Source organism: Aspergillus sydowii (assembly GCF_001890705.1).
Source record: "Aspergillus sydowii CBS 593.65 unplaced genomic scaffold ASPSYscaffold_17, whole genome shotgun sequence".
In the NCBI taxonomy this organism is placed as follows: Eukaryota; Fungi; Ascomycota; class Eurotiomycetes; order Eurotiales; family Aspergillaceae; genus Aspergillus; species Aspergillus sydowii.
Window position 1 is genome coordinate 380863 of NW_024467875.1, and position 21345 is coordinate 402207.

General features: G+C 50.1%; 10 protein-coding genes across 10 annotated transcripts; 7 read left to right on the top strand and 3 right to left on the bottom strand.

Moving 5' to 3' along the window:
• Positions 1–1982: 1982 nt before the first annotated feature.
• ASPSYDRAFT_163194 (putative HLH DNA binding domain protein) lies at positions 1983–3213 on the top strand (the record flags this gene model as incomplete). Its single annotated transcript, XM_040843141.1, has 2 exons — positions 1983–2026; positions 2079–3213. 2 exons carry the CDS (start codon positions 1983–1985, stop codon positions 3211–3213), a joined length of 1179 nt encoding a protein of 392 aa, XP_040696938.1.
• A 1262-nt stretch (positions 3214–4475) lies between these two features.
• Positions 4476–6581, top strand: ASPSYDRAFT_545881 (ANP1/MMN9/VAN1 family protein). The gene is made up of 5 exons (XM_040848874.1): positions 4476–4855; positions 4937–5562; positions 5618–5665; positions 5718–5933; positions 5996–6581. The coding sequence occupies exons 1-5, from the start codon at positions 4683–4685 to the stop codon at positions 6160–6162; spliced, it is 1230 nt and encodes a 409-aa protein (XP_040696939.1). The 5' UTR covers positions 4476–4682; the 3' UTR covers positions 6163–6581.
• A 553-nt stretch (positions 6582–7134) lies between these two features.
• On the top strand, positions 7135–7792 carry ASPSYDRAFT_163428 (uncharacterized protein; the record flags this gene model as incomplete). Its single annotated transcript, XM_040843165.1, has 4 exons — positions 7135–7205; positions 7327–7382; positions 7528–7691; positions 7763–7792. 4 exons carry the CDS (start codon positions 7135–7137, stop codon positions 7790–7792), a joined length of 321 nt encoding a protein of 106 aa, XP_040696940.1.
• A 189-nt stretch (positions 7793–7981) lies between these two features.
• On the bottom strand, positions 7982–9687 carry ASPSYDRAFT_94959 (acyl--CoA ligase; the record flags this gene model as incomplete). The annotated part of the gene is made up of 4 exons (XM_040853051.1): positions 7982–8077; positions 8143–9014; positions 9066–9102; positions 9157–9687. 4 exons carry the CDS (start codon positions 9685–9687, stop codon positions 7982–7984), a joined length of 1536 nt encoding a protein of 511 aa, XP_040696941.1.
• A 372-nt stretch (positions 9688–10059) lies between these two features.
• On the top strand, positions 10060–11873 carry ASPSYDRAFT_62308 (putative G-patch DNA repair protein (Drt111); the record flags this gene model as incomplete). The annotated part of the gene is made up of 5 exons (XM_040850105.1): positions 10060–10234; positions 10298–10708; positions 10765–11567; positions 11620–11712; positions 11775–11873. 5 exons carry the CDS (start codon positions 10060–10062, stop codon positions 11871–11873), a joined length of 1581 nt encoding a protein of 526 aa, XP_040696942.1.
• On the bottom strand, positions 11573–12548 carry ASPSYDRAFT_546026 (uncharacterized protein). Its single transcript, XM_040848876.1, has one exon. The coding sequence runs from the start codon at positions 12379–12381 to the stop codon at positions 12046–12048; it is 336 nt and encodes a 111-aa protein (XP_040696943.1). The 5' UTR covers positions 12382–12548; the 3' UTR covers positions 11573–12045.
• Positions 12549–13216: 668 nt separating this feature from the next.
• ASPSYDRAFT_163258 (E2 SUMO-conjugating protein UBC9) lies at positions 13217–14026 on the top strand (the record flags this gene model as incomplete). The annotated part of the gene is made up of 4 exons (XM_040843147.1): positions 13217–13251; positions 13350–13510; positions 13590–13613; positions 13773–14026. The coding sequence occupies 4 exons, from the start codon at positions 13217–13219 to the stop codon at positions 14024–14026; spliced, it is 474 nt and encodes a 157-aa protein (XP_040696944.1).
• Positions 14027–15213: 1187 nt separating this feature from the next.
• Positions 15214–17510, top strand: ASPSYDRAFT_163203 (asparagine synthetase B; the record flags this gene model as incomplete). The annotated part of the gene is made up of 9 exons (XM_040843142.1): positions 15214–15239; positions 15316–15366; positions 15433–15458; positions 15519–15545; positions 15612–15647; positions 15773–15921; positions 16002–17254; positions 17309–17413; positions 17468–17510. 9 exons carry the CDS (start codon positions 15214–15216, stop codon positions 17508–17510), a joined length of 1716 nt encoding a protein of 571 aa, XP_040696945.1.
• A 789-nt stretch (positions 17511–18299) lies between these two features.
• On the top strand, positions 18300–19635 carry ASPSYDRAFT_163089 (porin; the record flags this gene model as incomplete). Its single annotated transcript, XM_040843132.1, has 6 exons — positions 18300–18347; positions 18450–18483; positions 18546–18634; positions 18706–18736; positions 18914–19416; positions 19486–19635. The coding sequence occupies 6 exons, from the start codon at positions 18300–18302 to the stop codon at positions 19633–19635; spliced, it is 855 nt and encodes a 284-aa protein (XP_040696946.1).
• Positions 19636–20133: 498 nt separating this feature from the next.
• Positions 20134–21228, bottom strand: ASPSYDRAFT_162965 (DnaJ domain protein; the record flags this gene model as incomplete). The annotated part of the gene is made up of 2 exons (XM_040843120.1): positions 20134–20839; positions 20981–21228. The coding sequence occupies 2 exons, from the start codon at positions 21226–21228 to the stop codon at positions 20134–20136; spliced, it is 954 nt and encodes a 317-aa protein (XP_040696947.1).
• Positions 21229–21345: the final 117 nt, after the last annotated feature.

Below are 21345 nucleotides of genomic sequence, written 5' to 3' on the forward strand. Positions count from 1 at the left end.
CAGGCTACTCGATGGCTCTAGGCTCAGCTCCGCCGCTTGCCTGGCTCTATCCGAACACGGATTATCCTGGCGATGCCCCCTACGTCGAGTTGAATGCTGAGGTTGATGGTTTACAGTATTTCCCAGTGTAGCGAGGCTAGTAATATGTACCTTGGATGCGGGAGACAGAACCAAGCATCAAAAAAGCTGTCAACCACGCGCGGAATCCCAAATATTCATTGCAAGGCACATCCAGTGTGCTTCTGGCGCCTGGGGAAGAATGTTACTTGCGCACGTAAGGTTGGGAGACTCAAGTCCTTGCTTCGTGCTATTAGGTTCTGGATCACCTCCTGTCGAAAGGATGATCTGCTTGGAGACCTGCGAATGCCCGTGCGCGGGAAGTTTGTGCAGAACCCTCAATGTGGTCTTCACAAAGCCTTCAGGGCGTACTTTTGTACATGATAGGGTGAGATTATCGATTCAGTATAGAGGAGTCTCTGCACGGCACATTCTATACATAGTAGTGGAACAGGTGTCTGGCCGGGTCTAGTCGTTCGGATCATCAAGGGACATGGTTCATTGTTTTTTACTATTTTCTGGTGATATATGGTTACTCGAAGTGATTCGGGGTTTATACTTGAGTACCTGTCCTCACGGACGGACCGATACATCCGTGTCCGTCCCTGCACTGCATGGATTGCTGTTCCTTACCTTGCAGCTTCGGCTGGATATTCGAAACGTTAGCGAGGCAATGAAATGGATAGGCACCGGACTCATGATCTCAAGTTCCGCAGCGTCCACCAGGTGGCGCTTAGCCTCGCGATCAGAACGCTCGTCAATCTAGTATTGTGGGTGGCATTGTTTCGGGCCCGAGACCTTGAAACGATGGACACAATTTCGATGGATTGCATCGATTGGTTCGACATTCTATTGAGGGCTTCGATGCAAGGAGGATCGATATCTTTTGCCCCGTGAAGATCAAGAGGCTGCTGTGCCGGTGACAAATCAAGGGTCTACGGTGCCCATTTCAGTCTCCATCCGCTGGGGTTAAACCCGCTGATTGGTGAGTCGCATTCTGTTTTGCGTCTGTGCACTTTATGATAGAGACTTGAGCCCCAGACGTCCGCCGAAATAATTAACTTTGAGAGTCGAACTCTGCCGTAATCTTTGTGGCGTTTCCGCGTGGATCGCCTCATGGGAGAAAAGAGGCCTCTGCCTCATTATTGAACAAAAATGGAAGGAGGAAGGTGATGAAGGGGCGATCGATTGCGGCAAATCGAAAGCGAATATGGCGTTGGCCGAAGCAGTAGCGTGCGAGTGTTACTGACCGGGGGATCTGGAGGGAGCATCAGACTCCGCGACGAGAGTCGATGAACTTGCAGTCTATGATATTAGGGGGGAAAGAAAAATAAAATAAAATAAAATAAATAAACGCAAAAAGGTAAATAAGCTGTGGGAAAAAGAAAAGAGAATAACGATCGATCTGTAAGTCACTGTCTGGAGGGAGAACTGGAGTTGGAGTTGCCGAGTTGAGAGTTCAGTACATTTGCTGCTGGTGATACATCCAGATCCTCACGGATGGCGTCGTCTGCGGTTCCCACCCCTCCCCATTCTGCTATTTTCGCCTATCCCCTCTTCTCCCTCGCCTCGTTCGCCGTGTGCATCTCACATATAAAACATGCTGCGGCATCCGGCTTTAGCATCGAGTTTCTTCGAGCATCCCAGGCCTCGTGGAATTTCTCGAACGCCATCGTTTCTTCTATCTCAGTCACTGTCCCTCGCAACAACTACCCCTTGATCTACATCTAATTGGTCTATTCTATAAGCATTGTACTTTATTGTTGCCACTATACCTCATATCAAGGTCTACAAATACCTACCTATTGTCTACATCGGTGCCGCATACACATACTTGCAACAGCCTCGACGACACTGCATATTCACCCGCATTTCACGTCCACTACCGACAAACGCATACTGCAAACTGCTCGCCAATTGAAGGAATGGCTTCTATGACAGATGAAGTTTCTCAACGCTGCCATCTCCCGTAAGTATTTCGACACCTTCCTGTCCTCCGAAACGGCTGACCTGAAATATAGTGGCGTGCGGACGATTTCCTCTACATCAAGCCCGTCAGATATGACCGAAGACCGGCGTCTCCCTCCACTACCCCGTATTGAGCCTTTACAGCGAGACCTATTCAATCCATTCACTCAAAGGAACCTCATGCCCAGCCCACCGGGGACGCATGATACCTTCCCTGTTAAGTCGCAATGGGCACCGACAGAGCATATCGTGGCACCTCCGTCTCCAGCGAGCACTGCTGACTCTTGGGCGGAAATGGTACCGCCACAGAATTCGTTCAGATCAGCCCAAGATATTTCGCATCTTTCTGCGGCCGACCTCATCAAACTAATAGCTCCGGACCCAGAACACATCACTCGCAAGCGGCCACTGCAGCAGCCCTGCGGCAGAAAGCGTAAGGCAAGTGCGATGTCCGCGGACTTGGATGACCAGAGGGAAAAGCATCGTGTCGCTGAAGGAAACCGACGAAAGAATCTAAGCAACCTACACAAGCGGCTAGACAACAGGCTCCACGACTTCTTTCTCCAAAGGGCTGGGTGGAACCCATCAAAGGGCACGGCTGAGTCCAAGGAGCACATTGTGTCTGGCGCGATCGACCTCATCGATTTCATGCAGATCGTCATCGTTCAGTTAATCTGCCAGGAGAAAAAAGTGCCCGAACATCTACAAGAAAAGATTCAACCACAACTTCGGTGCATGCAACTCCAGCGCTTGGTCTCTGGCCTTCAGCAGCAGAATCACGCGGTACAACAGCAAGCCGATGCATTGAAGCAGGAAAACCAGGCTCTAGAAGAGCGGAACAGGACCCTGGAGGAGCGCAGCCGAGCCCTTGAGTACCAGCTCAGGGCCCGTGAGCACATGTACCGCTCTCCAAAGATCGAGCAGCCGAGCCCTCAGCAAGTTGCTTTGCTGCCGGACAGCAAGCCGAAAACCATGCTCCCAGGCCTGCGCGTGTTCTGTGATGAGATTGCCACGAATAGCCCAGAATCTTCTCGGTTTGATGCCATGTCCACTGGAACATCTCAGTCTTTTGGTCACACATACCTTAGCCAGACACCGCCAACAACAGGCCCGTCTACTCCCGTCTTCCATCACGCCACCTACTCAGTGGCCAATTCACGACCTCCATCTCTCATACAATCACCATAACCTGAGAAAACTCTGATCACTTTTTTTGGGGGGTTAATTTTATAGCGGGTGGGCGGCTATTTGTGAAGGCCTTGAATTTCGGGGCTCGGCGTGTTTATTCTACGGTGTTTCGGTTTCAAATCTCCGGAACGCACGCCAAAAAAAAAAAAAAATCACCTGGAAGGACCAATCTTTTGAGCTTCTTCTTTTCCCTTCATTCTGTATAATATATTCGGTTATTCAATACGGCGTATTGGACCGGTGTTTGAAGCTCGGGAGCTTCCTTAATGTCCACAATATACATACTAGGGCACATTTCGGTGTTACAGCTTTGGTTTCCTTTGTACTTTCCTTTGTGAATTTTGGGTCTCTGGAACCATGTATTTATTTTATATAAAGATGCTATGCTGATTATACACGTATCAGGGCACCATAGAGATAGAATTGATGAACGTGATGATGCAAACTTTGAACTGCTAATTGCCTTCGTATTGGGAATGTCGCTAAGACCGTGTTTTCGTACTCTGAAAATTAAGATACACCAAGATAGAGACCAGACACTGAACAATGAGATACGTAAGAAGTCAACTTTGTTGTTTTCCCCTTTGGCGGCTTGCAGATTCAGGGCCGATCTTGTGAAAGACCCTGAATCTGGAGCTAGGGGGTTATTAAATAATACATGATCATCGGTGAGATTTCGGCAAGAAGTGTGTAATTTACATCGAAATTTCACAGTTTCAATCGAGATAGTACCCTCGAGTCAAGACTTTTGCTTGAAGACGGCATACGAAGAAAATTATTATTCCCCTATCGATATGTAGGAATTATGTGAACATTTGAGCTTCCTTACATACAGCAGTCTCGTCGTTTATTATTCATTCTTCAGGAGGCTATAAAAAGCAACGATGGACCGTTCCCGAGTCTCCGACCAGAGGCTAGATTGGCCGGACTGCGGCTGGTGGATTTTATCTCTCTCTCCAGGTGTCAAACGTTCAACTCTCGACCCCTTCTCTCCTATCGCCTTCATCAACTCTTCGCGACCACGCCTGTCCTCACGAACTGAGCATCCTTGTCTGGCCGTCCGGTATCCTATTGAGCCTCCCAACCCGGTTCCTTTCACTCGTTTGGTTCGTTGCTTTCTCTCGGTCGGTGCTACTGTGTCGAATCTTTTTTAGCCCCTTCTTCAACCGTCAACCGTCTCCCGTCGATCGCATTATTGTGTCAATACGTTGGCTATCTTAATCCTCAGTTCCGCCAATCTCGGCAGTCCAGAAACGTCGACGCCGAGTATCCGCCTTATTCAGAAGTTCCTATCGTCAAACCAGCCCCCGCCGCAACCCCTATCTCCTGCCGCGTCCCCCCGACGGTCGTGACATTATTGTGCTGCGAATTGTCGCGTACCGCGGGCATATAACACCTCATCCGTGGAATTGATATTTTCCCCTCTATTTGTTTGGAGTCCGGGACTTCATAATATCCCACCCGCAAGGATGCTACTTCCGAAGGGTGGTGTAACGTGGAAATCGGCCAGAGCTAGGCTGCCTCCATGGCGGGCTATCCTAGTTCTGGTGACGAGGACGCGATTTTTAATATCCCTGGCCATCACTGGCTTGATTGTTTTACTATGGCGCGGAATCAGCAGTTCCGCCTCTGAAATGCAAAAGTAAGTTGAAACGCGATCTGTCTTGATAGCGTCAAAACCGTTAGCGACCTCGCAATCATACTGACCGCGCGCGACTGCCAGTTTCTATTGTTACGGACCTCCAAAATCGCCAATGGATATGAGTCTTAATGAGATTACCGAATGGACCTCCCACGCCCAGACTCCCGTCCTCTTTAACTACCATGAACCTTATGAAGTGAACTCCAGCTCGATCAACACTGTTGACCTCAACCCAATCAAGTCCACGACGCATGCAGTTCAAAACTCCGAGCGTATCCTGATCCTCACACCGCTGAGAGATGCCTCGTTTCATCTCAACAGATATTTTGATCTCATCTATAAATTGACGTACCCACACGAGCTGATTGACCTGGCCTTCCTTGTTGGCGATTCCAAGGACGAGACGCTGGCAGTGCTCACCTCCGAACTGCAGCGCATTCAGTCCCAGGAGAAGGTCGCTTTCCGCAGCGCCACAATCTACCAGAAGGACTTCGGTACCGAGTTTGAAATGACCGTTGAGGATCGACACTCGTTCGCCGCACAGGGGCCTCGACGGAAGGCTATTGGTCGAGCTCGCAACTACCTGCTTTACTCCGCCCTAAAACCAGACCACTCTTGGGTCTACTGGCGGGACGTTGATATTGTGGACAGCCCGGAGAGCATTCTGGAGGACTTCATTGCCCACGACAAGGATATTCTCGTTCCTAGTATGCTATCTTGATTTATTTTTTCCTCAGCGGTAATTTGCTAACTGTGTTTCAGACATCTGGTTCCATCGCTACAGAGATGGCGTTGATATCGAGGGTCGCTGTATGTGTCCACGGTTTTTAAAGTTATATAACCTTTGCTGACTTTCTTCTAGTTGACTACAATTCTTGGATTGAATCCGACAAGGCACGTAGACTTCGCGCGACGTTGGACCCTGACACAGTTTTGGCGGAAGGTTACAAGGAATACGACACCGGTCGTCAATATCTCGTTGGAATGGGTGACTGGAGGAACGACAAGGATGTAGAAGTTGAGCTCGACGGTATTGGTGGTGTTAATATTGTCGTCAAGGCCGATGTTCATCGCTCAGGTATGAATTTGGACCCTTCTCTAAACACTAATTTTGCATTAGCGCTCTAACATTACTCCTAGGGATCAATTTCCCCGCATACGCTTTCGAGAATCAGGCCGAAACTGAAGGATTTGCGAAGATGGCCAAGCGTGCTGGATACCAGGTCTTCGGTCTGCCAAATTACGTTGTTTGGCACATTGATACTGATGAGAAGCCGGGCAACCTCGGAGATCGCAAGGCATACTAGTTCGCACGTTTGAATTAATTTATAGTGGACAAGGCTCTACGATTTTTGACCTGGATTACCTCTGGTCTGTCCAATGTATATCCAACGCATTGCGGCTTGTTTCATCGCACAAGGGTCAGCCGCCCTCACGCAGTTTTTATTAATCATTTTCTTGGATGTCGCGTACAGCTAGTTCGGTTCCGATAATTAGCCTTCCTTTACGTTGTGTTCTAGGGATACGTCTGCTTTTTTCTGTTGGCGCAGGGGGAATGTGTTCAGCGGGCTTAGAGGCTCATAGAGTGGAACATGATTGAACTCAGTCTGAGCTTTACTTGCTCACCAATGAAGGGAACCATTTTAATGGCCGAGCCCAGCTGCCTGGGATAGCGGCTCTGAACGCTTTTCTGCTTTGCGGCCCTCCGATGTTTCACTCGCATTGATTCTGGATCTATTGCAGGGTAGTTATACACAACTCGGCGTTAGTCAGCATACAAAAGAAGCATTGATCAGGTGAGTCCGAAGCAGAGAGTGATGAGCGAAAATGAATATGGTGTTTTTCTTCCTGTACATACATATATAGGCTATGTGTCAGTCAAATTGACGATCAAGTGGGATTTGTGAACAAAAGCTGCAGATTTGAAAGCACGAGTCTACATTTACAAACTTTCTCAAAAGCATCTAGTTTGTGCGGACTAAACGAACATATTATTTGCTGTTTTGTTCGCAACCAGGTTGTCCATACCTTGGTTACTAGTTACTGGAGCTTCTCGCATTTCGGACAGAATTCCGTTCCTCATCCTATCATAAGTTCCTCTCCGAAAACTTCCCGCCATCCAATCTCACTGCGTCTTCCCCACCATGCTCACTCAATCATCCGGCCTTAATAAATCAACAACAATACGGAGACTAGGATTTTCTCTTGTCCAATCTCAAATACAGCCAAGAGCCTCGTTTTATTCTTCCCGCAATTATTGCTTTAACAAGACCGCGACAATGGCCAAGGAGTTCCTCTGCATCCTCCCCGATAAGCCTGGCGTGCACGCGAAGAGGATGGAGGTCAGATCGTATGTGACACTCTGTCTTCACTCCCTTTTTCTGTCTTTTTATTTAATATTCATTGATGCTGAAGAGAAATTGGTACGTGGTTATTACCGAAACATAAGTGCTGACCCGTTATGAATGCAGTCAACACCTAGAGAACATTAAACCCCTCGTTGACGCGGGGAAGGTCGCTGTCGGTGGTACGTCTATACAACCTATCCATTTATTTCTGTTCCTGGTTCCTACCGATTCCAGATATATCTGCCTAATCACAGTAATTTGCATACGTGCAAACATGAAATCGACCTTCTATTTGCTAATGCGGTGCGTCGTTTGTCTTTGCAGGCGCAATGTTGAATTCCCACCCATCGGAGGGCGAGACGCCCTCGTTCAAGGGAAGCATGCTCATCTGCACCGTTGAGGAGGAAGAAGAAGCATGGGAGCTCATCCGGAATGATATCTATGTGAAGTCCGGCGTTTGGGATGTAGATGCTGCGCAGGTTATCCCGGTATGTTTTTTTTACGCCCCGTATTCTGTTAAACTGTTTATTTGGTTGCTGACGGGGTTGGTTGCGTGTAGTTCAAGTCTGCGGTTAGGGTTGCTGCCTAGCTAAGTAAGTGGGTTGGATTATCATTGGGTTGGTGACTATGAGCAACGGATGTTGCATGGATTTTGTGCTATAAGTATATCTAGTTACACCTCATTATATACGAGATGACTATATATGCATATGCATCATGAGTAGTATACATATGTACATGGTAACGTAATAACAGTACACTACCTGGGCCTAGGCTTTTACAACTTAGCCTTAGGTGTGAGCATCGCCTCCGCTACTTTGCGTCTCTGGATCTTGCCCGTTGCCGTCTTGGGAATATGAGGTACAATCCAAATCTGTTTAAGCGGGCGAGATTTAGTACGGAGTGCAACAGTATGGCGGAAAATGTGGGGATGCTTACCTGTTTCGGGGTCTTAAATTTCGCCAGTTTCGACTGGACCCATGACTTCAATTCGTCCTCCGTGGCACTCTGGCCACTCTTCAGGACCACCGATGCTCCGATGTCTTCGCCGTAGTGTCCCTCGTCGGGGATGGCAAAGCAGACCGCTTCGCCAACTTTAGGGTTACTGAGGAGAGTGTTGTCTAGTTCGATTGGGCTGATTTTTTCTCCGCCCTTGTTGATGAGTTCCTTGATACGGCCGGTGATGATTACATAGCCATCGGAGTCTTTCTTTCCCTGGTCACCTGTGCGGAAAAACCCGTCCTTGGTGAACGAGGATTCGTTGGCGGCTGGGTTATTGAGGTATCCCTTCGTGACATTCTCTCCTCGAACGCAGATTTCCGCCTCAGAACCCTGGGGGACTTCTTTTCCGGCCTGATCGAGAATCCTGACTTCGACGCCCTGGCCGATTCCAACGCTACCGGGCTGCCGCTTTGCCGGGGGTAGAGGATTGCTTGTCATCTGGTGGGCTGCCTCCGTCATGGCGTATGCCTCAAGCACCGGAGCGTTGAAGGTGTTCTCGAGATCTTGGAACGTTTTCGGCGAGAGAGGAGAAGAGCATGAGCGGATGAAGCGAATGTGAGGAATAGGGGTTGGCAGCGGCGATTTGAGCAGGATTTGGTGAATAGTGGGCACAGCAGAATACCAATTCGCCTTGTGTTTGGTGAAGTCGGACCAGAATTCATGGGCAGAGAATTTGGGCGGTACAATCACTGAGCCTCCAGAGGCAAGAGGGGCCAAGAAGGCTGCTAAGAGGCCGTGGACATGAAATAGGGGCATGACTAGATATGTTCGATCTTCCGGAGTGAGCTTGTACGTTTCCTGAATGTTCCCTAGAGCCTGGTTAGTTTGGTCTTAGGCAGATACTGGTTAAGGCGATTTACTCATGGTTGTTGTTAGATTCTGGTGACTGAGCGGAACCTGCTTGATTGTTAGTTTCCTGCTTAGGATAGACAGGCGGAGAATCTTTCATACAGCCTTGGGCCTGCCAGTAGTTCCGCTCGTATGCAAAACAAGTGCGACATCGTCGGGCTGGGCGTTCTGAACCCCAGCGTTCCCTTTACCTGCCAGTTTGCCCTCCTCCTTCACGTCAAGGACAACCTCAGTTCCGTTCCAGTAACACTCAGCAATAGCGGCTTGGTACTTTCTGCCCGCTCGAACTGCAGGGCCGTCTTGGGCATATGCTCCCCTGGGAATGAGAACCAAGGTTGAGCTGAGATCATCTATATAGAACTCAAACTCCTCCTGCTTGTAAGCAGGGTTTAGGGGGGCAGCGATTGCTCGTTGCCAGGATGCTGCCAGAAATCCAACTATGAATTCATATGAATTCACAAGAGCTAGGTTAACTGCTGCGCCATGTCCAACCCCTAGCTTAGCCAGCTTAGCCTGGAAATCGGAAATGTGCGAATGCAGTTGTTGGTAAGTTATCGATAAAGGTGGATTCTGGGGAACAATGACAGCAACGCTCGCGCTGTCAGAAGAGAAGGATCGAGCCAATGTAGTCATTTTGTACGGAGCAGAGATGGGTTGTGGTCACAGCTGATTGATGGAGGACAGATTGAAGAAGATTGAATTCGACCAGGGCCGGAATCCCTGGACCCAGCCCAAGGCAACATCCATGCTTCAAAGGGTCAATGCTCCTCTATTCATGACGGCTATGTCATCGTGAGCGGCCAAATTGCCGAAGTTCCCCGACTACCCCGGTGCCTTCTCCGATACAGTAATTACATAAAGGTGCGAAAGATGCAATTTCAACAAACAGAGCAAACATATTCCGACTCTCCTGCATCAAGAGCTCTCCTCTTTTATGAGGAGCTTATGGACATCTTCTTACTTTCATTAATCCCCTAAAGCGCCCTGCACATAAATTATTGCAGCATGGCTTCAGGATCCTCACCCCCTAAACCGGGCGGCATGCTGTCCCTATACGCCAACCTGCTCGATCCATCCGCTGACAACTCGCCTGGGACAATTTCTCGTGCGCCGGTCGTGTTTAAGCAAGCGGAAGGAGAAGGTCAATCGGAAGAATCGGCAAAAAAGCAGGTCAATAACGGTATGCTATTCTTTTTTGGCTATGATTCATGCTCATTGGATTATGAATGCTCATTTATGGCAGCTCTTCGATTTCAACCGACGAAACGCCCCCAACTAGCGACTCAAAAACCCAAACCGAAACCAGCCCTACCCAAAGCGGCTCCTGTAGCCCCGGCAGCCGCCCCTGTTAAATCCACACTTGCCGATTGGGCGGGCACGGAGGAAGACGACGTCAACGGGTTCTACGCCGGACCCAAGAGGCAGCGCGGGGGTCGCAAGAAGCGCAAGAAGAATCGAGAAGCGCAAGAATTTGTGCAGAACTGGGATGATATCTACGACCCATCGAGACCGAATATATACGAAGAATATAAACACAGCGATGAGCAAATTTCGGAAGTTCGAGAATGGAAGGACCGTTTATATGCACACCGTATGGCAAGGTCACCGAGTCGAGATTCGTATAGTGACGAAGATTATGGGCGTCCAGTGAACCGTGAGTTGGGGCATTATCTTGGATCTACAATGGGTAAAATACTAAGTTTTCACCAGGGCAATTTGCGCCACCAAGTAGTTTTGCACCACCCCCCAACCTCAATGATATCCCTCCAGAGCCCTCTGGTAGCCGTGAGGGCGTTGCTTCTGGAGAGGATGCATTTGCACGACGGGCTCAGATGGCCGCAAGTACAGCTCATGCACCACCGGCGTACTATTCGCCGCCTCCACCTCCACCAGATGAACCAGCTGCCCAAGTTCAGGAGGCGCCTACTGGAGATGACGCTTATTTACGGCGCCTTCAAATGTCAGGACAGACTCAACCTCCACAAGCTCCAACAAAGCCATTACAAAACATCCAAGCACCTTCCGCAACAATATCACGTGCACCAGTTCGATATACGCTCCCCCCAGCGCCTGATGATATCCCGGCTTCGGAAGCGGAGCTTGAAGAAGCCCTTGCCAAAGAGCAACCAGCAGAAGATGAGACTGGAGAGAGCGGGCAACGTTCACTCCGGCCTGGCCAGAAAGGGTTTGCTGAGCGGATGTTGGCCAAGTATGGATGGACTAAGGGATCTGGATTGGGTGCCACTGGATCCGGCATTGCAAAACCTCTACAAGTTCAAGTTGAAAAGCGGAAGAAACGGCCAGATTCGGAGGGTGGCGGTTTTATCACACCAGCTGGTCGAGGCAAGATTATTGGTGGCCAAAGAAAGCAAGAGGACGTGGGCAAATTTGGCGCAATGAGTGAAGTTATCATCCTGAAAGGGATGCTGGATGGTATGGATGTGGATGCAGAACTGGCAGGTGCCGAAGGAGGTGGCCTGATGCAGGAAATAGGGGAAGAGTGCTCTGAAAAGGTAATTGGTTCTATTTTTACACGTATGTCTCTGATATCTAACTTTTAAACAGTATGGGCGCGTGGAGCGTGTCTATGTTGCTCGAAATTCCGGTCCACCGGTTCCTGTCTTCGTCAAGTTCACCAACCAATTGTCTGCTCTTCGGGTAAGTGCCTTTGCGAGCTGCACGTATGCTGCAAACGTATATTGACGACGCCGATTCTATAGGCCGTGAACGCCCTTGAAGGTCGGATATTCAACGGCAACCCAATAACCGCGCGTTTTTTCGACGCTCAGAACTTCGAACAGGGCATCTATGAGGACTGATTTCTCAAAATGTGGCGTGACCGTCGGTTATTACCCAATGGCGATGCTATCGTGACGTTGTATGCCTGTGGTTTTCGATATAATACAGCAGGTTACCACCCACGACGATCAAAGAAGATCCTGGGGTTATTGTCCTGATAGGGATGCAGCAACCTATCAATAATCCGGTCCATCAAAAGGTGACCCTATCGAACAATTCTATTTCATTGACCGAGCTCTCGCTATGTGTGCCGGAGAGGCAGCACTCATCATTCTCCACCAAGATCTCGTCTTCAAACGATTCCGTGATTGGGGAAAAGCCAAATGATTGCGTATTTCGCGGCACGTTTTTTGCGAACGTTGCCTTTATCCTGCAGGAAGGACAGGCACCGAATAAGGGAAGCGACATTGTTTCTTGAGCGCTGCAATCGTAGTTGCATTGGAGAGCGTCTTTGCAGTAGATGTTGATTGTGGAGGCAGGGTCTTCATGGAAGCATAGGGCGTGGTACCAGATGATGCAGTGGCACATATTGGTCAATTGTATGCCTGCCGGGATGAGAGTATCTCAGCTGCTTCGGGGAAGCCCAGTATTTATAATTCTAGAAGGAATAATTAACAGTGGATGGAGATGGATAGACAGAAGTTGCGAAGGTGAGAGGTGGACACAAAGTTCGATGTCTCCGCTTTCTACTGGGTAGCTAAGGAGACTTTATATAAGGTAAACAATAAATAATTGTGGAGAGAGCCGACAGAAATGTGTGGTTGCCGTCCACGCTGAAAGGATTCCTACCGGGAGTGGCACTGGAATGTGAAAATCTACTATGGAAACCACTGGTGTGACCGTGTGGTTCTTTGTTACCAGCTTTAGCAGTGTGCAGGGAAGATCCTATTCACACCAATTAATAAACTGAGAACCACTGAGCATGTTTTACGAGTAATTATATTCACTTGGATAAATATCTGAAAGAAACAGCAACCTAAACATCATAGATGAGCGATGTATATAACCTCACGTGACCAGGCAGAGGGGAGGGAGATTGATTGGCTGGGAAGATCATGGAATTGATGGTTCCAGATCCTGCAGATTTTCGCCTCAGGCAATTCACTTCAGCCTTCACCTTTACCCAAGCTTTGTCCGACGTCCGATAACACAGCGACTATCTAACCACCTCTTCTTCCCTTCGCCCACCTTTTGTTTAATTTAACGCCTTCCTCGACCTTCTACGCTTTCTCTTCCTATCACACTCCCCTGGCTGGCGTTGTTCCCCACTCTAACTCCGCAATCGCAAGACTTCTGTACCCTTTGCGCCTACTTACAACGATACACTCACGAGCTTTTTCGCAACGCCTACCGGATTGCAGTTATGTCGCTGTGCCTGAACCGGTTGACAGAAGAAAGGTATGCTTCGAAGTTCTTACGTCGCCAGGACACCCCTCTTCTTCACCTTTACCTAGCTTTTGCCCCGCACCGAGTTAACTAGAGCCCTTTGCGCGCAGGAAGCAATGGCGCAAGGACCACCCCTTTGGTTTTTACGCAAAACCTCATCGAACCGCGCAAGGTGTGCTTGATTTGAAGCGCTGGGAGTGCGGTGTTCCTGGCAAGTCGCAGACGCTCTGGGAGGGTGGTCTATTCAAACTCGATGTCATATTCCCCGATGGTGAGTGGCAACGTTTGCCGACCCTTTTTTACCCCATGATCCAGCGCAAATATACTGACCGGTATTCCTTCCTGCTTAGAATATCCGACCAAACCGCCAAAGTGTATGTGACTTCCCTCTGCGCCGTGTCATTGCTTGTCGGCATTTCATTCTAGCTGGAATTGCGCGCAATTCCACCTGTGTTACATTGCAGAACCTATACTCCCTGCCCATTTTCACGGTATATGATGATGGTAAGAGCTGATGTAGTGCGGTGCTATAGGCAAGTTCGTTCCGCCGCTCTTCCACCCGAACGTTTATCCGTCTGGAACTGTTTGTCTTTCCATTTTGAACGAGGATGAAGCATGGAAACCCGCCATTACGATCAAACAGATACTACTGGGTATTCAGGATTTACTGAATGACCCGAACCCCGAGTCGCCTGCTCAGGCGGAAGCATACAATCTGTTTAAGAAGGATAAGCCAGCCTACGAAAGGCGTGTTAAACAGGTTGTGCGGGAGAACCCATCTTTATGAGGCCTCGGAAAAATGTTTAATAACCGTCTTCTGGATGTTCCGCGACTTTCGTTTCCAGTTTCACTTCACCGGAGTGCTGGCGGATATAGCGGGATTGGAGACATATTCTACGTGGGGTGGCCGCAGCTTGGAGAATGAATAGGGTCACCGATCTCTAACTCTGCGCCAATCTCTACCTACCAATGCAAGATGAGATTGGCGGGTTGGTCACGAGCAACTTGACTCCGTATTCTACGATGATTGGCTATTTCGCACAGGCATGGTGTTCCTCAGTCTTCAATTTGTTTTTCTCATACTTTACTTTCTTAGCGAGCATTGCGTCTAGAACCGACGAAGCAATGAGGTTATGGATGGCGTTTTTGCCTTTTCCTACTCATATACGAGGGGTTTCTGTTTCCGCGCTCATCGAGACTTCCGCATATACCGCGTACTTTCTATTCTTGTTGCGATGCATGGAAGATCCTCTCCTCGTACGGATACGGTGAGGGGAAATACAGGCAGAAGAAATGCTATGTTCTGGCCATGAGCATGCCTATTATCATGTTTCTCTACCTATACTACGGAGTACTAAGTAGTAAGTACGGAGTGACCCTTGACTACGAAGCAATTGTCTGGTGGATTCTTCGGCGGCTACCGAGGTTCGTTACCGGTGTCGCATTGACCAATGTCAAGAACCTGTGCAAGGCGGTCGCCGACCCTCGTGGATCCGGATCGATCTGCGACAGGACAAATAGAGAAAACATGCGCCTCAGCTTGTCAGCTCTGGACTTCAGCTCTGTAGTGAATTGACATCGTAAAACTAGATTGTAAGTGTTCCTGACGATAAGTTGGACCTGATTGAGTTTCCTTAGCGGAAGTCCTTCGTCCGGCCATTAGCCAGCCAATGGCGGCACAGACAATGGATGCGACCATTGGCTAACTTATCTTATCGGGATGAGTCAGGCCCGTCACAGTCTGGGTGCGCCCTCCCAGAATTTTTGGAGGCCGAAATCGCCCCTCGATTCCCGCCCCGCCGACGGGACCGGGGCTGCTGAGGTATTCCCTTGACATTGAAAAATTCCCTGGCTCCCCTCCGTTTGAACTCTCTACAACCTGGTCAATTCACGCTCACCTTTTTCTCCCGTGGAATACCTCCCATCGGGACTGTTCATTTCTTTGAAACTGCTGTTCAATTGCTCCCCGCCAGCATGTGTGGTATCTTCGCGTGTCATCAGTATGTGACTTGATGATTTTTTTTTTACCCGGCACACACTTCCCCGCGCTTGTCAGTGCTAACAATATCGCGACAGTCACCCTGATGTCCAGGGCTTTAAGCCTACAGCTTTGCGCATGTCAAAGGCGTAAGTTTCCCGTCCTATATCATCATATCCAGTATACCCAGTGGAATCGCGGCTGACCGTACGCAGTGTGCGCCATCGCGGACCGGATTGGAGTGAGTCATGCGATCATTGACCCCCTTCGAATGAAGCAAACCCCTAACATATACCAACAGGTGGAAACTTCATTGCCGAAAAGACTGGTTAGTAACCCAACGCTGTCAACAACGGAAGATTGTCGAGTTTTGAGAAGCTGACCAGACTTTTAGTTCTTTGCCACGAGCGTCTCTGCATTGTCGGTGTCGGTATGTACCCAAGTCCGGTCAAGACAAGCCCTCTCTCCTCTTCCTCCTCCTGCTTTTGCTGTTCCAGCCCCTCGATATCTGCGCCGTGCCTATCGGTTCTTCGCTAAGACTGCCTCTGCTTCAAGATTCCGGTGCGCAACCTCTCGTCAACGAAAATGGATCCCTCGCCCTGGCCGTCAACGGCGAGATCTACAACCACCGCATCCTGAGAAAGACTCTGGACGTGGACTACAACTACAAGACACACTCGGACTGCGAAGTCATCATCCCTCTGGTATGTGTGGACTGTGAAGGAATCAGTTGCGCTGCGGCATCCGGGAAAGTTTATGGTATAGGAATACTGACGGGAATTAGTATATGAAATATGGTCTCGATGCTCCCAAGCACCTTGATGGTATGTTCGCGTGGGTTTTGTTCGACAAGGAGCAGGATAGGGTTATTGCAGCACGTGATCCCATTGGTATCTGCAGTTTCTATATCGGTTGGTCGTCTCAGACTCCTGGAGCCGTTTACTTCGCCTCCGAGTTGAAGAGTTTGCACCCAGTTTGCGACAAGGTCGAAACTTTCCCCCCTGGCCATGTCTTTGACTCCAAGACCGGTGAATTCTCCCGGTATTTCCAGCCTTCATGGTGGGATCCTACCAACGTCCCTAACACCCCAATCGACTACTTGGCTATTCGCGAGTCTCTGACAAAGTCCGTCCGCAAGCGTCTGATGGCGGAGGTTCCGTACGGTGTTCTGCTGTCTGGTGGTCTTGACTCAAGTTTGGTTGCCTCAATCGCCCAGCGCGAGACCAAGCGCTCCCAGTCCGCTAGCAACGGCGTCAAGAGCGAGGCCAACGGTCAGCTGGTCGGCATCGATGACGAGAACGAGCTCTCAACAGTCAACTCTTTTCAGCAGCTGCAATCCTTCTCCATTGGTCTTCCTGGTGCTCCCGACACCGAGGCTGCTATGGAGGTGGCTAAGTTCCTGGGAACCAAGCACCACGCCCTTACTTTCACCATCGAAGACGGTCTTAACGCTCTTTCCGACGTTATTTACCACCTGGAGACGTATGATGTGACCACTATCCGAGCTTCTACCCCTATGTACCTGCTCAGCCGCAAGATCAAGGGTCTCGGAGTCAAGATGGTTTTGAGTGGTGAGGGAAGTGACGAGATTTTCGGTGGATATCTTTACTTCCATGCCGCCCCCAACAGGGAGGAATTCCACAAGGAGACCGTCCGACGTGTGAAGAACTTGCATCTTGCAGACTGCCTCAGAGCCAACAAGTCAACATCCGCTTGGGGCTTGGAAGCACGTGTTCCTTTCCTCGACAAGGGTTTCGTCGAGACATCGATGTCGGTTGACCCGAAGGAGAAGATGATCACAAAGGACCGTATCGAGAAATACATCCTGCGCAAGGCTTTTGACACCTCCGATGAGCCAGATGTCGAGCCCTACCTCCCCGACAAGATCCTCTGGCGCCAGAAGGAACAGTTCAGTGATGGTGTCGGCTACAGCTGGATCGATGGTCTTAAAGACAACGCTGAACTTCACGTCACTGATGAGATGATGAAGAACCCCAAGCCCGAATGGGGTAACGATATCCCAGATACCAAGGAAGCGTATGTGTTTTGTCCCCACGCAATCTTCAAAAGGGAAAGCTAACAGCGAAACAGTTACTGGTACCGTATGATGTTTGACGAGCACTTCCCACCGTCCTGCGCAGGCACAGTCGAGCGTTGGGTCCCTACTTGGTCAAAACAGACTGATCCTAGCGGAAGGTATGTTGATGTAAAAGCGATAATCAATCGTTTAGTTGCTGACTGTCTCACCAGAGCCATTTCCACCCACAACGCCAAATACGACAGCACCGAATAGATGATTTATAGCAAGGTTTTCCAAAAGCTCGTGTTGGTATTGTTTTTTGAGATATAGAAGCATGCATAGATGACTTATCCCCGAGATGTTTGTTTTTGGGCGCAAAGCGAGTTTTCGTCCGACTCATGCGAGCGGGTTCCATCGGCGTCGCCAGCGTCTGGTTTGCGTTTTGTTCGATCACTGCGTCCACTTCAAGACAAGAAGACAGGGTAAAATTGGTGTTGCGTCTTCTCCAAAGTCCACCGGTCTCTATTCTTGGCCCGTGAACTGCTGTTAGGGTTTCAGGTTAGTTCGGAATCATGTGTTTGAACTTGTTTCATTGTCTTCCAATTTGAGCCCATGGGTCCATCTGATGACGAGTAACGAACTGGGGCATTCGTCCCAAACCCCCTCGTAATGTATACAAACTCCAGGAGCGGTGAACGTCAAGGAATAAGGAGTGTCATCGACAAACCTTAAGTAGCAGTTTACCGACAGCCGTAGAGGCCGGGAGTAGTTCTCGGACAGGGAAAGCGGATGCCCCAGGCGATTCAGGTGATTCAGGCACCGATCGGCATCGTCACGGGACTTGGTAGCGGCTTTTACCGGGAACCGAATGACAGCCAATCACAATGGCGGACTTTTCCCGTGGCTCCCCCATCATTTGTTTGGGTTGTTGGTAACTGGGAACTCAACCTCCCCATCCGAATCTTCTCTTCCTCCCCTCGTCGTCATTCCATCGCACCTTCCCACCACCTCTACTCCAATACACTTGACGTTAACGTCTAATCAAATATAACACTCTACACAATGGCTGCTCCTGCTGCTTTCTCCGATATCGCCAAGGCGGCCAACGATGTACGTGTCGTGTTGTTCATTCTCTCACCTCTTTTCGCAAGGGGAGCCGGGAGGATGGACAAGAGACTTGCGCATTTACTATGCTAACTCAATGTCCGATAGCTCCTCAACAAGGATTTCTACCACGGCTCTGCTGGTATGTAATTTCAACGCTGTCGCATGCCATCACTCGGTATTTAACTGACTCCCGACTTTTAGCCAGCCTTGAGGTCAAGTCCAAGGCTCCCAATGGCGTCACCTTCAACGTGAAGGGCAAGTCCGCCCACGAGGGTCCCATCGCTGGTAACGTAAGTTCCAATTAGTGTCTTTAATAAGAGTCTTTGGCCAGAACCAATGCTAACAGTTCTTGCTGAGATAGCTCGAGGCCAAATATGTCGATGCTCCCACTGGTAAAGGCCCCAATAATCGCAAACAAAAACCACCCGACCCCAAATCTCCTAGAAAGCCTGACAAAGCGTTCGTGATTAATATCGCACGCTCTCATCGCTTGTCACCATCCACCAGGATCATCCTGTCGTCAAGGGTTGCCGAACATAGATTGATGCTAATTGTCTCTCCTTGCTCAGGCCTCACCCTCACTCAGGCCTGGACTACGGCCAACGCCCTTGACACCAAGCTCGAGCTCGACAACAACATTGCCAAGGGTCTCAAGGCTGAGATCATCACCCAGTACCTCCCTGCTAAGCAGTCCAAGGGTGCTAAGCTCAACCTCCACTTCAAGCAGCCCAACGTGCACACCCGTGCTTTCTTCGATCTTCTCAACGGCCCCTCCGCCAACTTCGACGCTGTTCTCGGCCACGAGGGCTTCCTTGTCGGTGCTGAGGGTGGCTACGACGTCCAGAAGGCCGCCATCACCAAGTACTCCGCTGCCGTCGGTTACAGCGTTTCCCAGTACTCTGCTGCCATCACCGCTGCCAACAACCTGACCGTCTTCTCCGCCAGCTACTACCACCGCGTCAACGCTCAGGTTGAGGCTGGTGCTAAGGCCACCTGGGACTCCAAGACCGGCAACTCCGTCGGCCTCGAGGTTGCCAGCAAGTACCGCCTTGATCCCTCTTCCTTCGCCAAGGTGAGTATTCAGAAAAAAAAAAGCTCGAGCTTGATTCAAGAAACTAATATGCGGTTTCTCTCAATTTAGGTCAAGATCAACGACCGTGGTATTGCCGCTCTGGCCTACAACGTTCTCCTCCGCCCTGGTGTCACCCTCGGCCTTGGTGCTTCCTTCGATACCCAGAACCTTAACCAGGCTGCTCACAAGGTCGGCGCCAGCTTCACCTTCGAGGCTTAAGCGACTTAATTCCCATATTAACGCTATTGGGGCTCGCCTAAGCCTGTTTACCTTGTTCCAATATGCGTAAGCCCGGCGAATTGAAAGTAATCCGGGTCTCCTTCAGTTACTTTCTGATTGGTCAACTGTCTGTTCCATCCTTTTAGTGGCGCATAGATAGGGCGAGATTTTGTATATAGGGAGCAGGAAGATAGGATTAGGTGGACTTTGATATCTAGATATCAGGGTAATAATCATGTACCGTAGCCATTATTAGCGACAACTGTATATCAATAAGATTTAAATTTTCTTTTGTTCTGAGACGGTATTGCAGCGCATACGCAGTGTATTTGGGGAAGCTGCTTCTAAAACAAAATTCTATATCGCCTTGCTAAGCCATTCATCTAATACAATGTATCCAACCAGCGCCCATCCCTATGGAATAGCGTAAATATGTACAATCAAACCCCAGCAAATGCAGTACGAAACCAGGACATTCCAAAAACACGGAAGCACGCCTCAGCCACTCTTCACTTTTGCAGATTTCGTCTTTGCCGACTTCTCTACCCCAGTATTACTCGGCCATCGGATGAACCCCGATAACGCACCCGCACCCACCAGAATGCTCGAGACCGCAATGAACCGCACTGCGAAATCCCCGCGGCTGCCTATATACTGCTCATTAATATCGGCGTCCGTCCTGGACCGCCGCTGCTGCCGGCGCGCATCCTCCGCCGTCTGCGTCCGATAGTGGCTCCGCGCATTGAAATGCGAAACCCGATTCCGATCTATAAACGACGTCGGATCGTCTTCTTTCCCGGCGCCGCCCGCAGCACCGGCCGCAGAACCTGAATATGAACCCCCGCCCGCAGCGCCCGCGCCCCCCGGAGGTGCCCTTCTATTTCCGTATCCGCCGTGTGCGTAGAAACTCGGGGGTGGTCCCCGGAATACACCCCGCCGTTTACTTAGGCCACTTGCAGGTCGCGAGCCGAAGTACGATGCGTGGCTGCTGTGGCTGCCCATGGGGTGTTGGCCGGGCGTTGCGGTGGAGTGGGTGGATTGGGAGGCGTGGGCGTGGATGCCATGGTCGCGGTCGTAGGTTGAGCGCTTTGTGTTGTTGCTGAGGACTTGGTAGGCGGAATTGATTTTGGCGAAGCGGGAGGAGGCTGTGGGGTCATCGGGGTTGCGGTCTGGGTGGTGGCGGAGGGAGAGAGAGTAGAATTTCCTGTTGGGGAGGGTTTGCGGGTTAGCTGGACCTTGTTTATGGTTACTGGGTAGAGATAGACGGATATGGGGGAGCTGCGTAGCTGCAGCTGTAGCTGGGATGGGAGGTAGGGAAGTTGCATGCGATGGGTTGAAGACGCACTTCTTGATTTCGGCGGGCGTGGCTGTTACCGGAACGTCGAGAACTTCGTAGTGAGTTGGTTCTCGCGATGAGGCGAGAGACTGGGAGCTCGTTGTTGAGAAGCGAGCTTTGCGTGTGTGTCCGTGTCCATGGCTGCGGGCGTTGGAAGTAGGAGAGATGTGGTCGTGCTGCACGAAGCCTTGCGGACAGTGAGAATTGTCGAGGAGAAATTGAGAGATTGCCGTCCTCAAATGGCGGGGAAAAGGCATGCCTTCATTTGTGTCGGTTGGAAACGGCCTATTCAGTGGTGAGAGGTAGCTAGTGTGAAGATGAAATGGAAGTACATTTCCTGAGCGATGGCGTCGGCCGCTTATCGGAGGCGCAGT

Excerpts from the sequence above, each read along its gene's own strand:
- ASPSYDRAFT_546026 (XM_040848876.1), bottom strand. The coding sequence starts at position 12,381 with ATGTGCCACTGCATCATCTGGTACCACGCCCTATGCTTCCATGAAGAC.
- ASPSYDRAFT_545881 (XM_040848874.1), top strand. The coding sequence starts at position 4,683 with ATGCTACTTCCGAAGGGTGGTGTAACGTGGAAATCGGCCAGAGCTAGG. Across the intron at positions 4,856-4,936 it reads TCCGCCTCTGAAATGCAAAA|TTTCTATTGTTACGGACCTC; the intron begins GTAAGTTGAAAC and ends CGCGACTGCCAG. Across the intron at positions 5,563-5,617 it reads CAAGGATATTCTCGTTCCTA|ACATCTGGTTCCATCGCTAC; the intron begins GTATGCTATCTT and ends ACTGTGTTTCAG.